The 18,065-nt window shown below is 30.1% G+C and overlaps 1 protein-coding gene across 1 annotated transcript; it reads left to right on the plus strand.

Moving 5' to 3' along the window:
• Nucleotides 1-1,005: 1,005 nt before the first annotated feature.
• Nucleotides 1,006-8,833, plus strand: LOC114164025 (uncharacterized). The gene is made up of 9 exons (XM_028048483.2): nucleotides 1,006-1,223; nucleotides 1,298-1,338; nucleotides 1,439-1,539; nucleotides 6,252-6,972; nucleotides 7,051-7,177; nucleotides 7,266-7,544; nucleotides 7,620-7,721; nucleotides 7,799-8,274; nucleotides 8,519-8,833. The coding sequence occupies exons 1-8, from the start codon at nucleotides 1,212-1,214 to the stop codon at nucleotides 8,222-8,224; spliced, it is 1,809 nt and encodes a 602-aa protein (XP_027904284.2). The 5' UTR covers nucleotides 1,006-1,211; the 3' UTR covers nucleotides 8,225-8,274; nucleotides 8,519-8,833.
• The last annotated feature ends 9,232 nt before the right edge of the window (nucleotides 8,834-18,065 follow it).

Genomic DNA, 18,065 nt, shown 5'->3' on the forward strand with positions numbered 1-18,065 from the left:
AATAGTAAATAATCCAATTAATTATGCTACAAGTTTACATAAAATGTGTTATCACTTTGTCGGTTCAAGTACAATTGCATCTATTGGCTCAACTAACACTCACCCTCTGAACCACTTCAATCTCGGTAGCACTTAAAACTTTGAAACAAATATTGTTAAAGTGGGTCCAATTACATGACCTAACTAAAAATACTTACACTTAACACCGATAAGGCCCACTAACACAAATCAAAGTTAATTTATTGGTTCAATCAAAAATAATGCATTAAAATATGTTTCAAAATTGCACTAACACTTTCATAAATTGGTTATTTGCTAATATGTCCTGATCTTTTATGCAGTGATATTATCGTTTAGTTAAAGCGCGTAATTACAAAAGATGCTGAAGACTGCATCCTTTGGACAATTCTAACAAAGTGCACCAACCATTAATTTTCGAAAAATAGTGTTGTTTGAAAAGTAGAGAAGGAATAAAGAAAGAAAAAAACTCTTTTACCATTAAAATAATCAGCCAGGTTCTTATATTTTTAAAGTGTTAAAGGAGTTTTATGGATGAAAATCTCAGTTCTGTGCCATGGTAACAGTAATGTCATCACTTACTATGATGATTAAATAAGGATGATATAGTTAATGCACAATTCAAATATTATTTTGAAAAATGAAATTTGGGGGTCAATATATGAGTTTCTTCGTCTTTCTAATCTCTTCCCCACATAATGAGAAACACTTTCAATGCAACAACAAAATATGTCAACCTAAAGTGAAATCTATTTTTAAAATTTGTTGGCTCGAGGATAAATTAGAACACAAATTTCAAAAATCCTATTTAAAATGTCCATAAAAAGAAGTTTATGTAATGAAACATGTTAAATTTGATATAAAAAAATGCTAAAACTGTAAAATAAATACCATTAAACAAAATCTCACTCCAAATGAAAGAAGAATTTTACTGTCCATTTTCCATATCTAACTTTTCTATTATAAAAATCCAATCATAAATTCATTTGTGTGCTTCTTACTTCTGGCTTAGGTGATGATCATAAGCCTCCAAGGAATGATTTTGGGCTAGCCCATCTAACGAAGTCCACAGGTACAAAGACGAAGAAAGAAAAGGTGTTATTAAAATTGTTTCTCTGCACCTTGTTAGGGTTTCTGTGTTGAAGCTCTTACTCCGTGGATGCAAACTTCGCGATTGAAACAGAGTCCTAGCCATGGCTGAACGGGTTAGTTACTCTGTGGGATTGCATTAATTTAGTATTGATATATATTTATATTTTTTTTAATTTTGGTTTTGCAGACAGAGAAGGGTTTTCTGAAGCAACTGAAAGTGTTTCCAAGGTGTGCTGATTCACAAAATAATATATCATTTTATTTTCTTATTTGATTTAGGTTATTTATGTTTTCATTTTGTTGGTGTTTGTGTTAATCGATTTTGAAGCTCTAAGAAAGGTGGGAAGGGAAAGAGGTCAGGGAGAGCCGAGAATTGTTTTCGGAAGTCAATTGGGCTTGGACTCAAGACTCCCAAAGATGCCATTGAAGGTATGTTCAGTTTAACTTGAGGTTAGTAAGATTTTTGTACTTTGATCTTATAGGATTCGTGTTCTTGTTATGGCTTATGAATATCTGTATCATTATTTCAATAATTTTGAAATCAACCCTAAATACTAAAATTTTAGAATGTGGGCTGCTGGTAAATTCTATTCTAGAGATATCAGACATTTCCGGATGACCGATGAGGCGTCATATGTGTTACTCTGCTTCACTTTCATTATTAGTACGAGATAATTCATTTATTTTGGTGCTTTATGTTGCACGAGAAACAGTCCATTTGGTTAAATTTGGTATGAAACTTGTACAAATCTTAATTCTTAGATTACGGTATGAGATGGGGTGATATATTCCTTAGTATTTGACTCTTGGTAAATTGGAGTTTAATGATTTATTCCATAGTTACCGAATTAAGCTTGCTTCGGAGAGAAGATTGTTGCTAAGTCTATGATAATGTGATTGACGAAATGTCATGAGGACTTAAAATTGGTCTGTGCAAACGACACAGGTTGTTGTTGTTGTTCGTGTTGGAATTTTAGTATTCTTACCAGATACTTAATGAGGTGGAATAGAGGTCTAGCTATGGATTATGTTGGGGAAAGAGTTCTTCTTGTGAGGTATTAGTGAGAAATGAAAGGAAGTCCACCCGTAGATGGTGTTTCAACATACTCCTTATGATGGAGACTGGAGACCAGTAAATTAATGTAGACGAAGGAATATGAATTTTGATCATACTCCTTGCGATGGAGACGCTATTTTATAGGCTTTACAAGCTTTTCCTTGTAGGATAAAACATGAGCAACCATAAAAAATTGAGCAACCGTACAAAATTATGCCTTGGCGTAGTTGTTTTGATTAGTCTTATATTGGAGATACCACAAAAGATAAGATTAGAGAACTCGGTTGTAAGGTTTATTCATGATATGAGTTATATTTTCAGCATCTTAGTTGTGGATAGAGAATTTTTCACGAAATTTCCCGGGAATAGCATAATGGGCCCATTTATTTCCCTAGCAAATATTTACCAAAATAGCACATTTTTTGGTCAAAATTCGATTCCCGAAGAGTCCAATTCTAACCTTCATTTGGTCCCAATTGCTCCGGAAAACCAACTGGAATTCAATTTTTGGAGAATCGATAACTGAGATTACTTTTCCTTCTATATTTTGCTTTTTTTAAAGAAAAAAAACAGGAGAGGAAGAAATTAGAAAAAAAAAACATTATTTGATAAAAATTACGGAAATAATATTTTCTAATTTTGATTTATTGATGTAAAATTAAAATTGACAAATATATTTTTATTTAGTAATAATAGTTTTCTAAAAAATAAGTCATGAGTAGAAAATGAGAAAAATAATTAGTTGAAGAATTTTTTTATTAATTTTAATATATTTAGAAGTAATTATGTTAATCTTTTAAAATCATAATATGAGTAGGTGTATGTTTATAAATAAAAAATTATATTGGTTTAATTACAATATCTTTTGAAAAAAAAGGAAAAAATTGAAAATTACTTGTTATCATAATTATTAAAAGGGGAAAGTTATTTAAATTTTGGAAACTAATTCTAAATAAGAAACTTATATAAAATAAAATATTTTGATAAATATTTTTTTCGTATTTAATTAATTAAATGTAGAGAGAAATTTTCTTTCTAGATAGTTATATGTATATATATACACACACTAGTAATGCATTGTAGTAAAATTTAGAAATAAGTAAAGTAGGAGTGTTGTTAGAATGCACATGAAAATATTTTAATATTTATTTAAATAGGAATTGAAAATTAACATAAATAGATGTAAAAAAAATATAAATAATTGGATAAATGTTAATAAAAATGGAATCAAACAAATAAATGATTATCAAATTTTAGATTTTCTAATGTCGTGACAGTCCGACTGATTTTGAAGTCACAAAGGAATTCCTCTAGGATTAGTGGTCATAAAGCTTTTCTTTGTATGAATAGTTCATGATGTCTTGTGTTCAGTTGCACTATTGGATGTAGAAGTTGAGTTTTTTTTTTTTTCTTTTTCCAACATTTGACCATTGGTACAATATTAGTATCATATTTGATTTCATTTGATTCGTGCACAACTTAATTATTAACCACTCCTACTGGACAATGTTGTTGATTTACGCGACGTGTTTGTGGTCTCTAGACAGAAAAAGTTGGGTTATGTTTTTGTAATTTTTGATTAAAAGTCCATTTGGATGTGTTACATCTATAGGTAAAATCAAAACCATTTGGGCTTTCCATTATGCTGGTCATTTAGGTTGGTCCTCCAAAATAAACTATTGCTTGTGTGGAAGGGATGCAATTTGAGTTTTTGGAGTCAAAATTTCAATAAATGACATTTGTTTAGTGACTTTTGTTTCCAGGGTCCTATATTAACATGAAGTGCCCTTTCTCGGGCAATGTTTCCATCTGGTTCCTATCTTAGTTGGGACATCTCCCAGTGCTAAGATGACAAGAACCATCGTTGTTAGGAGGAACTATCTCCATTTTATTAAGAAATACAAGAGGTATTCTCTCTTCATACCTTTAGAGGAAGCTTTTCATTGTATTTTCTTACTGGACAGACAAACTTAACTAACTATTTACTTGCTTCTTCTATTTAGATATGAAAAATGACATTCAAATATTTCTGCACATATATCTCCTTGTTTTCATGTTAAAGGAGATCATGTTATTGTAGGCCAATGTGGGTTAGGTATTTGTAAGAGAAACCTTTTCTTGGGATATGAATGCAAGAACTTATTTATATTTAACCATTACAAGAATGTATGGAATTAGCTGCCATATAAAAGCGTCGAGCATGAAAACAGTGCTAGTAGCATCGGTAAAACAATGGGGTGGAAAGAAAATAAAGGAGTTAGATTCTGTTTAACCCACACTAGCGCCACAATACTAAATTATGAAATTTTAAATATAAAAATAAGTTAAAAGGATCAACTTTGAAGACACAAAACTGGACACACTTGATTTTTACATTAAAAAGTTAAAAAATAGTGTTAGCTAGGTCGACACTGAGATTTAATAAATTATGACAGTAAATAAAGCTACCAACGTCGATCATTGGGACACTAAAGTGGAAACTAGAGTTAATTTTTATATTAAAAATTAGGTTTACTTAGTAATTTAATCCAACATTTATATGAAGGGAGATGTAAAGCGATTAGTGGCTAATTTGGCAAGGGTAGAAAGATAAAAATATGTTTCAACTTACACCATGAGATAATGTATTTTTGTTCACATTCTTTCAAAATTGTACACTTGTTGTCAACTACAAGTTTGAGAAATGATCCTCAAACTATTTCAAATGAGGGGACCACTCCATGTTAGTTTTGAACGAATCTGAATGTCCTAGTGGTTCGTGCAAAGATTATTGATTAAGTGATGATGGATTTTTGTTTGTCCTTGTTCATATGCGTATCGGTTGCAGTGAGGCCAATGGATACTTCAATAAGTTAGATATACCATAATTTGTATTCATAATTATCAACTACTATGATCAATTACGTTTTTATTTGAAGATTGTTCTTACAAGTTAACTCTAACGAAGAAGTCTCCACTACTGTACATAAGTATTTTCTAGAATGGTTCAAGGTCTATGTAAGTGCACTAGTTACTTACTAGTTGTACGATGTATACCTTATTTATGTTTATCACTAATGCATAGGTTGATGATGAAAGGAATAGAATAGTAGACTCAAACATGAGGGTGCTAGCTTGGAAACCTAATCCAAAGGCAATCTCGTGGAATATGTATTTTGTTAATGATTATAAGTTTCATGTAAGGGTTAAGTATGATTTTAGTCCCTGCACTTTGATTCAAAATTGGAATTCATCCCTATCCGAAACTTCGATACATTTTGGTCCCTAAACTTTAAAAATGAATAAATATAGTCCTTTTAACCCAATTTCGTTATTTTTTTTTACGGATCGAATGCGTTTCATGTTAATATTCTAGTTGTTTATATTATTTGACATATTCTCGGTTCAATATCTACGAAAAAATGCATTCTAAACCTAAAAAAATGTTAACATAATTTTGTTAAAAAGACTATATTCATTCATTTTTAAAGTTTAGGGACTAAAATGTATCGAAGTTTCAGACAGGGATGAATTCTAATTTTTGGTCAAAATTCAGAGACTAAAAACATATTTAACCCTTTCATGTAAAGATATGAAGATTTTTTTTTTTAATTATGAATGGTTTGATCCAAGAATTGATGTTGGCACGAGAGTTCATTGATTCATATTATATCTTTATGATCCATGCATCCTTATATGAAGATATGTATTATATGAAGATATTTAGGAACTTTTGTGGCTGTCTGTCACAACAAAACCTTGAGGTCATGTTGAAGTTGACGACATTCAAGATGAATTAACATAACAAACTCATGAAAGGCATAGTGTCTTGTCATTGACAAGAATTGAACAAGTTCAAGGCTTGGCTGACACATCTGTTCTTCAATTACTTAATGATGATGTTATTGAACTAATGCTTGATGAGTGCCATGAAAATTTGGATCAGTCAAACGAAGATAATGAAGAAAATGAATATGATGACGATGATGATTGAGACTTTGATAACTCTAACAAATAATGTATTTTATTTTGTGCATATTATGGCATAACCAACATAAAATTAATGCAAAATTGAACGGCTCAAATGTTTTTTTTTTTTTGGCAGAAAAAATGGTCAGGACTAGAGGAAGACACGGTAAACTTGTCCGACGTGATCAACGTAAGCGTGGGGTTCCCATATCTATGCATGGTGATTTAGCAGTAGAGCTTGGAAATATCTCTTATGGTAATGTGTTATCCAGGCATACTGCTAGTAGTGGCCAGCATCCACCCCATCTTCCTCATTCCTCCATTCCCTCTTCGTCCACCCCCTCTCCGTCCACTCCCTCCTCATCCACCCCTTCTCCACCAACTTCCTCTTCAAATACCCCTTCACAACTCACTCCCTCTTCATCTACCCCCTCTTTCTCTACTGATCAAAGACATGTTTTTCAATCGTCTTTGCGTTCTATGCCATTGCCTCATCATACATCTACGTCAGTACTTCATCACACCACTTATCCACCACTACATCCCACTACTTATCCACCACTACATCCCAATTTTCCCCAAACAGTACCGCCAGTACTGCCCTCTTCTGCCCCGAAAGTCCACGACACTCGTCGTACCATAGTCCAATCCTTTTCTCCTACAGTCCAGTTCCCCTTTCATCCCTTAGTCCAAGTTCCCTCTACTCCCTTAGGCCAAACCTCCTTTGCTCTCCCAGTCGAGCCCCCCCATGATGATGTAGTCCAGCACACCCCAGCTACTTCAAACCACCATGTCCTTCCTGAGGAGGTGCCTCGTGATGCTAGTGGGAGGGTTATCATAAGACCCGTGGGTAAAGGGTAAGTTTACTATGTTTTTGATATTTTATTTCACTCTCTAAATTTAATGCTTAACATTATGGTTTGTATGTTTTGTAGTTGGACACCTAACCGTTATGCAGTTGAGGCCCTTGGTCATGCAATTAGGTCACAATTCGGAGGTCCCTACCACCATTATGAGGCTATGCCTGAGGACGCCCAACTTAAATGGTGGACTAAATTTAAGGTGACTGTAATTACTAATTTCAATGAATAACAATTTTACCATTCTTCAATACTATCAAATTAGTTCAATTTGTTCTTTACTTTTATAGGCTAGAGTGACTTGGGCCCCTCAAGATGAGTGGCAAATTAGAAAAGTCTATGAGTCAAAAGTTAGAAAACGCCTCTCTGATATGTTGACTAAAGCAAGGGTGAGAGGGAACAAACCTAGCTGGATTGGAGAACAAGCATGGAGTGCACTTTTGAACTATTGGGATTCTGAGAAGTTCAAAGAAAGATCATCCCGAAACAAAATCAATCGGTCTTCAGCTAGAGGTGGAGCGTTGCACTCGACGGGTCGAAAATCACACTTGGACATAGCATTGGCTCTAGTAAGTATTATTCATTAATGATGTTATTAAATTCATTTATCCAAGATATGTTTATTTTAACTATACAACTTCCAGGAACGTAAATATGGTCGACCTGTAGAGCCGGATGAATTATTTCTAGCTACTCACACCAAGAAGAATGGGGGTTGGGTAGATGGTCGTGCCCGGGAGACTTATGTAAGTTGTTTTAAATTTTGTTACTTATTTCTTTAACATAAATTTTTTAATAATTGCAACTTCCAATACTCCTTTAGGAAACCTACCATGAGCGGTTGAGGGTCATCCAAGCAGAAAGTTTTGAAAGATCAACATCCGACCCCAAACAAATAAGTGCAGTAATAAAGATTCAATGTTGGAAGGATGTTGCTGGAGGCAAGAGTAAAGGTAGAGTTTATGGTACAGCAGATTTGGCTGCCAACATTCGTCACGGAGTCTCATCCCTCACTCAGCCATCCTTGTTAGCTGCTGCCACCAATCACATTGACCTCTCTGCTACCGATCACATTGACTATTCTGCTGAGAATGAACAACTTCGTCGACAAGTCACACAAGCAAACATAACTGCTCGTGAAGCAATGGAAAAGTGTGCAAAGTTGGAGGACACTATGCAGTTGCTTAAACAACAAATGGCGATGATGATGGAACGACGGGTTGAAGACATGTCAACAAGTATAACTTAGGTTCACACTCACTATGGCGTGATGATCAACCACTTGAGTTCATCTGCACCGTAAGAGAGATTTATTTTTTAATTATTTTTTCATGTACTAAATATTTGAATAAACATACATATGATAGAAATATTGACGAGGTTGGGTAACAATTTCTGATCTACATTTTGATTTCCTCCAATTGATTAATATAATTAGATAATTTACTTTTCAGACGTTACCATATCTATGATCAAATTCAAAACTAGATTTTGTAACAATGTATCGTTCTATCCTTTCTAATTATTTTCATTGTTGTCATAGGTACTTCAACTCATCATCCGCTATGATTTTGTACTCACCTGGACCTATCTTTCAAATGGAACAAATTTGTGTTTCTAATTTCATGTAATATCTGGATTTGGATTTAGAATCAAATTATAATTCCAGGTTTGATGTATATGTGAAATTGGAATTGAAATTGCACATTGGAATTGGATTACTATGGTAACTTGTTGTATATACTGTAATTGGTTTTAATTACAATTCTATTTGGATCTAGAACTAAATTGCAAAAGTTGGAAGTGTAATTGTCATTAGATTCGGATGTATACATATTAGCAGTTGAGTTTGTATTTGTATTTCAATTGCCAGGTTCTGCAATTCAAAATATTGCTATTGGTTAAAAATATTAATCAAGTGAAAGCAGGTATTTTCAGCCATTCGAGTGAGCAAATGAGCTAATTGGCATGGGTTTTTCTCCGTTTGTGTGGATATTTTTTGACATTATTTAGACTTTTTGTTGTAGTGAATATCCTGAATGCATTATTTGTGCCATATGTGAAGGCCACTATCAAAGACAATGAGGTTTAATGTGTTGAAAGTTATTCCAACTGCATCCTCTAGATGCGCAAAGAAGGCATTTACTGGAATTTGAGATTTAAATTGTGTTAACAGAATAGCTTTACCTTAGGGTCAATTTTTTTTATGGAAAATGATATTTTAATTCATTTTTTTTTTATCTATTTGTAATTTATTGTTTCAATCATTATTAGATCATATTTTTTTTTTCTTTTTAATGATGTGATGTAATGATCTAATAGTGATTAAAGTGGTGGATTAAAAATGGATAAAAAAAGCAAGTTAAAGTATCGTTGTCTTTTTTTATCTTTAAGGCTTCTTGATTTGAGTGGTTGTATGTTAAGGGTTTTTATACACGTTATTAAATAGCAGCTATGACTATTTTTATGTTTTCAGATTAAGCCTCGGTTGTTATTTGACTTAGAATTAGATGAACGGGTCACAGGTTGTAACTAACCTTCTGTGATTAAGTTGGAGCATTTTAGTTTTGTGTTCAAAATACTTTCTCTTTTACCATGACTAGTCACTGTAACATCATTTTATTTTGAAAGTTTAAAGAGAATTCAATTGTGGAATATATATATATATATATATATATATATATATATATATATATATATATATATATATATATATATATATATATATAATACTCCATAAATTAAACAAATAATTTAGAATATTAGGGAAAGTATTTTATATTAGATAAGATATTATATGATGTCATAGAATCTAAAAATTAGATAACAGAAAGTGTTTTATCTAAAAATGTTGAATGTAGTTCACTAAAATTTAATTTTTAAGAAATAACATTCTTAGTTTGTTAACAAAATTTTATTTATGTTAGAAACATTATAATAATAAAATTAGAAAATTAGAAAAAGTTATAATAAAAATTAGATTTAAAATTTGATTAATTATATAACTTTTGGAAATCATTTATTCGATCTTAGTTGTTTGATTAAATATATATATAACTTTTGGAAATCATTAAGTTATAATAAAAATTATATTTAACAGTTGATTAAATATATAACTTTTCAAAATCATTTATTCTATTTTAGTTGTTAGTTGTTTTTATTAAATATTATCAAAAAAACTGGTAGAACAAGAATTTGTTTTTGTACAAGATTATCTGACTTCGAGTGGTAGTTTAACTAATATTTCATTTTTTTAATGCTAAAAAAATAATATAATAAATAACAAAAATTACAGCTTTAATTAATCCATCGATTCTTATTTTTATCAAGAAGTTTGAAGTTAGTTTTCCATTTTTTTTTCTTTTACTCAATTTGATCTTAAATATTTAATTAATTCAACTTGGTCATGATTTTCTTAAAAGTGGTTTAATTTGGTATTTGTGGTTATTATTTTTTATTTTTACTTTATTTCTTGGTAATTTTATTTTTTAACATGTATCGCTGCAATGTTGTATCATGTGACACAATCAGTGTGAGGTGACAATAACAATGTGATGTGATAGTGTCACGTGGACTGAGCTTCAATTTGATTTTTATATTTGTTTTTATAGTTTCAAATTAGTACTAATTTTTTTAAAAATGAAACAATATTATTTCTATTTAAAATACTCAATTTATTTGTTGTATAAATCTTATGTTGATATTTTTAGTGAAAACATTTTTATTCAATATTTTTAAATTAGCTTTAAAATTTTTACAAAATATATGTTTGAAATCATGTTAGTTAGAGTTTGATTGTGATTATTAAATCTAATGTGAATGGAACACAAATCATGCAATAAAAAAATATGTAAACAAATTAATTTTAGTAAGTTAATAGTATAATTTCTTAACATTCAAGTATTAACTCCATATTAATTCATCCAGATGTCATATGTCCTAAATATTTTGTATAAATTTTAAAGTTAGTTTAAAAATATTTCTAAAAATATTTAATACAAATATCAATTTTAATAAGATTTATACAAAAAAATAAATTGAGTTTCAATTTAAAGAAGGACAATACTGCTTTTTTTTTTTTTTACAAAAATTATAACTAAATTGAAATTAAAAACAAATGTAATGATCAAATTGAGATTGTGTCTATGTGGCACTATTACATCACATTGTTACTGTCACGTCACACTGAACGTGCCATGTGATACAACAGTGAAGTGATAGGTGTCAACAAAAAATTGAAAAAAATTATTAAAAAAAACATATATTGACACATAGAGGTGAGCGACGGTCGGGTTGGATCGGGTTCGGGTTCAATATGCTTAATCCAGCATAACTCAAATTTAATATTTTAAAATCCAATCGGACCATTTTAGTTGTCGAGTTATTTGGATATGGATATATCGGTTACGGTTAAATACGGTCGGGTTGTTCGGATTTAATTTTAATTTGAATAAATAAATAAAAATATTGAATTTAAATAAATATATTGACTGAATTTATAAAATTTAATAGTTTCTATAAGTATATCAACCATTGATGGAATAATGAATCTACAATTACAAAAGAAAGAAGATACATGCTTGTAAGTATACCCTTGCCTATTAACTGAGATGGAAACTAGAGAGTTCATTTGTGATTCCTCTTTTAATATTTGTAACCACTGATAGTGCCTCCCAGTGGCGGATGATTTTGGGGCAGGGAGGGGCCCTGGCCCCCCTAAATTTTGAATTTTTTTTAATTATATATATATATATATATATATATATATATATATATAATTTTTTGGAAATTTATTAAAACTTTTAATTGTAAGTATTATATTTTAAGATTTGATCAAAATTAAATTGTGTATTTTTTATTTATTTTATAAAGCACAACATTTAATTTTAATAGATAATAAAGAATAAAAATATTTAGGTTTAATTTCTCTTTTGATTCTTGTTTTTGTCAAAAAATTGACACTAGAATTATATTAATTACATCATAAAGCAAATCATCCATATTAAAAGTTTCAATTTTAATGAAAGAATCATTAATCCGTTTTAAGAGATTTAAAGAAATTAATCGTAAAAGACCAAATTGCGTTAGTTTTTTAAAAAATCAAGACAAAATTGAGACTAAAAAAAAAACTGGAGGACCAACTTAACATTTTTAAACAAAAATCATGAATCAAAAGAGTAATTAAACCAAATATTTATTAAGATAATTTTTATTTTCATTCTTATTGTGTTTTTAATTTTTTCACAAATTGTAATCATCTCTCACTCTCATATGTTTTCTCTTTTTTTTTTTCTTGAAAAAAAAAGTTAGACACAAACTCTTTTTTTTGCTTTCATTTCTCATTTATGTTCTTCTTTCCTTGTCTCTTGTCTCACTTGATAATGAAAACATTATTTTTTATCTCATCAGCTTTTTGTTCACTTTTGTATGAATATAGAAAAAAAAATGTATCACGTGTTTTTTCATAATCGATTTTTAATTGTAACTTAATTATAATATATTTTTCTTTTAATAACTACGTGTCTCAATTGTTTATTAAACTATGATAAATTATTTTTAATATTATTTACAAAAGAAGTATATTGATAAAGAATAAAAGAATAAATTCGTCGTTTAAAAGTAATAAAAAAGAAACTATTAATGAAAATAATATAGATTCTACTTCTTCACATATTTTGAAGCATTATACTAATGATCAAATTGTTTAGTAGAGAAGTCATTCTTTGAAGCATTATACTAATGGTCAAATTCAATGATCTCAAAATTATATTATTTTGGCCCCTCTAATATTTTTTGTCAAGATCCGCCACTAGTGCCTCCCAATCTCGAAAACATAAATGATAAGAAATTACCACATGCATAGTCAATAAGAGAAGATAGAACATACTACCTTAGTGATTCTAATTATGACAGGCACTCCAGATGGGTGATATACTTACTAATACTATACAAATATCAAACTTAAATACCAATTCTTAATAGCTTAATTTAATGCACTTTCTTCCTAGAACATAATAGGTTTCCACTTGGTACATTATAACAGAGAAACATTCACATACAGCTAATAATATTGAAATATATTTTGTGACTTGTTCTATAAAAGCCAATGGACCTTCATTATCTAAATCATTTCAATTTTTCTAAGACTAATATTAACATAAAAAAATATGAATAATAAGTCATTCAATTAAAGATAGACACATTTAGTTGTTAGTTATGGTCCTCTCCAAAAACTAATTAATTAAATTGTATGAAGAGATCATTATTACTACAAAATGTATGACAAAATCAAAAACCCCATAACTACTATTAATTACAAATAGAAATCATACAACCATTTCAGCCTCAAAATTAAAAAAACCCATTACTATACTATTAATTAGAAGATAAAATATGATACCTTAGTGATTGTAATTATGACAGGGACTCCAGATATTTCACATTCCAGCCTCACACTTCATCAATATTTAGAGTTTTGCTGCCAATTCCAAAACCTAAAAAGCATCTAATTATCATATTTTTTGAGTATGGTTTCCTTGCAATTTGTCTTTAATCCATGAAAAAGTAACTTCTTCAAGCCAAAACAAGATGTAGCTCTAGGTCCTATAGACAGAGGAAGATGATCAAAACATGTCACCAAACTAAATCTTTCTCTTTTGTATATAATATCTCACCTTTAGAGTTTTCTTCACTGTTAATGCTATTTTAATCCAAAAAAAGTAACTTCTTCAAGCCACAAAATATAATTCCTACAAGCAGAGGAAAATGATCAGAACATGTCACCATACTAAATCTTTCTCTTTCATATATAATAACTCATCTTTAGAGTTTTCTTCACTGATAATGCTATTTCTTATAGCAGTTAAGAGTCATAACATTGGTTGTTGTGAGATGATGAACCAACTTCGCTTCCTTCCATTGTGTTACCATTAAATTCAGAAATTAATTGAAACAAAATATTATTAATATACACAACAACATAATTACAAAGGAAGTTTAGAGAACAAATAAATGAAACTTGTACCTGTGAAAACCCTCTCAGAAAGCTCAAACTCTTCGTTGACATTGATACCATCAAATTGAGTTATAGTGGTCCTCAACCAATTTTGAGCATAGATAAGTACCCCAGCCATTGGTGGATTTAAAGAGCTTCTAAAAGTATCCAAAACCATACCTCTAGTACTAAATGCACTCTCAGAGGCAACTGTAGAAATAGGGGTGGCCAACACATCTCTAACCATTCTTGATAGAATGGGAAACCGTGAAGAGTTTATTTTCCACCAAACCAAAATATCAAGTTGGTCATCACCATCAACAACAGATTCATTTAAATATCTCTCTGACTCATTCTTTCTATCTATGGTGTCCTTTTCTCTCAAATGCTTCTTAAAAGCATCAGCCCTTGCCAAATATATAGGAATTTCAGGAATGGTTGATGCATCAGATTGATGTTCAAGTGGTTGCTCAAGTCTATGTTGTTTATCATGAATTGATTTGTACCAATCATACATTTTCTTCAAACTGTCTTTTACATAGTTAGTTAATTCAACAACTTTGTTTGAATCATGTTTGTACATTTCTTGAAAATTCCAAATGACATACTCAATCTTGTATCGAGGATAAAAAATGACACCAAAATATAACAAGTGATTGATGTTGTCAACATTATCCCAATATTTGTGATACTTCAACCTCATGTCACAACTAGTAAGTCGCTATTATACTATTCAGATTCATAGTTGTCTTGTCAAGTGAAAAATGAATAGTAGCCATATGGTGAAACGCAACGTGTATACTCACATGCAATGATGTTGAGAAAGATTTAGTGGCTTCATAGAAAATTTTTAGAAACTTCACAAAATCTTGGGCATGTTTCGAATCACTGGGAGATGGGGGACCTTCATCACCAAAAAAATCCATATAGCTAGAGTCTTCATTGTCAAGTTTTTCAAATGCAACTTGAAATTCGATTGTTGTATCTAACATCATATATGTGGAATTCCACCTTGTGGGAACATCAAGACACAACAATTTTTTGCATTCAATTTTTGAAAACTCTATGCACTCTCTAAACTTAGCCAATCTTTATGGTGAAGACCTTGCAAATCTTATAGCATTCCTAATACTTGTGATTGAATTGTGCAACTCTTTTAAGTCATCACTCACAACCAAGTTTAATATATGAGCACAACACCTCATATGGAAAAATTGTACATCCATTATAATCCACCCATATTCTTCATCCTTTTTTTAAATATGTAACAGCCACATCATTAGATGATGCCTTATCAACACTGAGTGTTGACACATTCCTAATTCCCCATTCCCTTAAAATTTCTTCAACTTTGCTTCCAATGGTTTCTCCTTTATGATTAGGTATGGCTGAAAAAATGATTATCATTTTTTGATACCTCCAATCATTGTATGAAATGTGCAGTGAGTGTTAGGTAGCCTAAGTTCTGAATTGATGTCCAACAATCGGTAGTGAGTGCTACTCTAACACAATTTGACTTAAAGAACTCCTTTAACCTAACTTTTTCATCCATATATAACTGAAAACAATCTCTAGCTATGGTGAATCTTGATGGGACAACAAAGGTTGTAATTGTTTGCACAAGATCTTAAAACCCTCATCCTCTACCACCTTGAATGGTTGTTCATCCACAATAGCAAACATAGCAATTGCCTTTCGACAAGCTTCAACATTATACTTTTGGTGTGTTGCAAGGAGATTGTTATTATCACCACTTTTAAAGGTGAGAGTTGTTTGGTTGGGGTCATTAATGACAACAAATGTATATTTAGGACACAACCTTTTAAGGTGATTAAGAAGGTTAGATGTTCAATGTATCTTTGGATCACATTTAAATTGCTTACCACAATGATTGCATGTTGCAATTGAATATGTGGATTTAAGAGATCTTGTGAAGTGGTCCCAAACAACAGAGGTTGTTTTCTTACCACTAGCATTTGGTTTTCTCTTTTTTGTATTTTGGGAATGAGGAACATCCTGTTCCCCTCCTACAGCTCCTACAGGTTCAATTATAGGGTTTGGCGGGTCAAATTGTTGTGAACTTGGAGGTAATTCTTGGCTATGTCTCTCCATTACAACTATAAAGAAAAAAATCATAATCAATAACTACCAATCATATATGTGTAATTTATTTTAGGGGACACATATCAATTAGCAAAATAGAAAACACCACAAAAGTAACATGCTCTTTTTATTCAGAAAAAAAAATTATATTCAATCAATCATAAGAAATATAATAAAGAAAATATTTGATATTGTAAAGGAAACGAAAAAACCATTTAAAAACAGTAATGCATAACATTAAAACTTCTTAAAATACATAATAACATTACATTAATTCCTAAAAATATTATTATTAAATATATCTAAACTTTCTTTTAAAACTGCATACTTTTCACAATGATATTATCATGCAAGTTATAATTTATTAAATAGAGATTTAAACTTTCTTAAATAAATAACTTTTAACATTATATTATCATTCAAGCTATACTTTATTAAATATGATCTAAACTCTTCACGGTGATAACTATAATTTTTTATAATTTAACAAAAGATTTTAGCTTTAAAATAGAATTTTAGGATTAAAGTAATAATATAGTTGTTTAAAATAGAATTTTAAGATTGAAGTAATAATATAGTTGAAGAAATGAGTGAGATTGATACCGTGAAAAAGCTGAAATGATGGACACAATTGAGGAACTGCAGAGTGGATACTAACAATATTATAGAATTGCAAGATATGAAAGTGAGAAAATGAATGAAAGTAATGTATAATTTACTAACCTGAAACCCTCAGCTTTTCCAAATATTGCAATTTTGTAGAGTAAGCCAAAAGCAAAAAACCCACCAAACCAAGCAAACAAACAGGGGTTCTTTCTTCACTATGTGAAATAGGGAATAAAAAAGTTACTTTTTTTGAACATGAAATGGGAACCATGAGTGAAGAAGGGGAGGGGTCGTGGTATGTTGTAGCATGAAGGTTTAGCAAAGGTGCAACAATAGTGTGCAGTAAAGTGAGGATGGTGTGTGGTAACATGAGACACAGTGCAATAAATGAGTCAGTAGTAGAATTGGATTGGGCTTTTTACTTTTAACATAGAAGTATAACATATTTAATAGTCGGGTCGGGTATCTTTTAAAAAATAAATCTATACCCGAACCTGACCATATATACCCGTTGAACCCGTTTTTTTTATCCATTTTAATTTGTATTCATTAAAATCCGACCCATGTCCAATTTTTATTTTTCAGGTTTTTCGATTTCGGTCGGTCTCTCACATTTTGCTCACCCCTACATGTAACACTAATTTTAACACTATTTATGAAAAACTAAATGCAAACACCAAATTGAATTACTTTTACAAAAATTAGAATCAAATTGAATCAGATTAAAAAGGTCAGGACCAAATTTAGAAAAAAAAAATATAGAATCGACTGGACACTATTGACAAAAAAAAGGATTAATGAAGTAATTAAACCAAAATAATAATAATAAAATTACATTTAAACTTTTATTAATTATGTAGCTTGTTGTAACAAATTAACTTATTGTATCTAAGATTATTAGTTTTTATTATCTATAACAATATATAAAGAGATTCCCTCTTTCGTGTCTACATTTTCAAATACCAATTTTACCCTTTAAAATATAATTATTTATTAAATTTTTGAAAATTGGCTGTTATTTTTATAAATTTTTTTAAAAAACCGTCTTTTTTTGCTTTTTCTCTTTTTCTCTATTTATCAACAGTTATTCTCTCATTTTCTGATACATTTCATTTTATTTTTAATAAATATAATTTTATTTTATATATTAACTTAAAAATATTACATTATCATCATCTACTGATATAGTATCATGCATATTTAAAAAATACAGATAAATCATAATGACAAAGATAAATATTAAAAAAACCTTATCGGACCCATGTTTTATTAATTAAATATTTTTACACCAAAGTATTAAAACATAAATTTTTCTTTATATTAGATAATGAGATATGCAAGTGCTTGGATGACTTTCAACCAAAGGCATCTCTGTGTGTATGATCGG

The sequence above is a fragment of the Vigna unguiculata genome, chromosome 9, assembly GCF_037176805.1.
Source record: "Vigna unguiculata cultivar grain cowpea cultivar isolate G323 ecotype 2 chromosome 9, ASM3717680v1, whole genome shotgun sequence".
Taxonomy (NCBI): domain Eukaryota; kingdom Viridiplantae; phylum Streptophyta; class Magnoliopsida; order Fabales; family Fabaceae; genus Vigna; species Vigna unguiculata.

Bases quoted from the DNA above. Each gene is read 5' to 3' on its own strand.
- LOC114164025 (XM_028048483.2), top strand. The intron at 1,540-6,251 runs GTATGTTCAGTT...TTTTTTTGGCAG, and splicing joins TCCCAAAGATGCCATTGAAG to AAAAAATGGTCAGGACTAGA. The intron at 7,545-7,619 runs GTAAGTATTATT...TACAACTTCCAG, and splicing joins TGGACATAGCATTGGCTCTA to GAACGTAAATATGGTCGACC.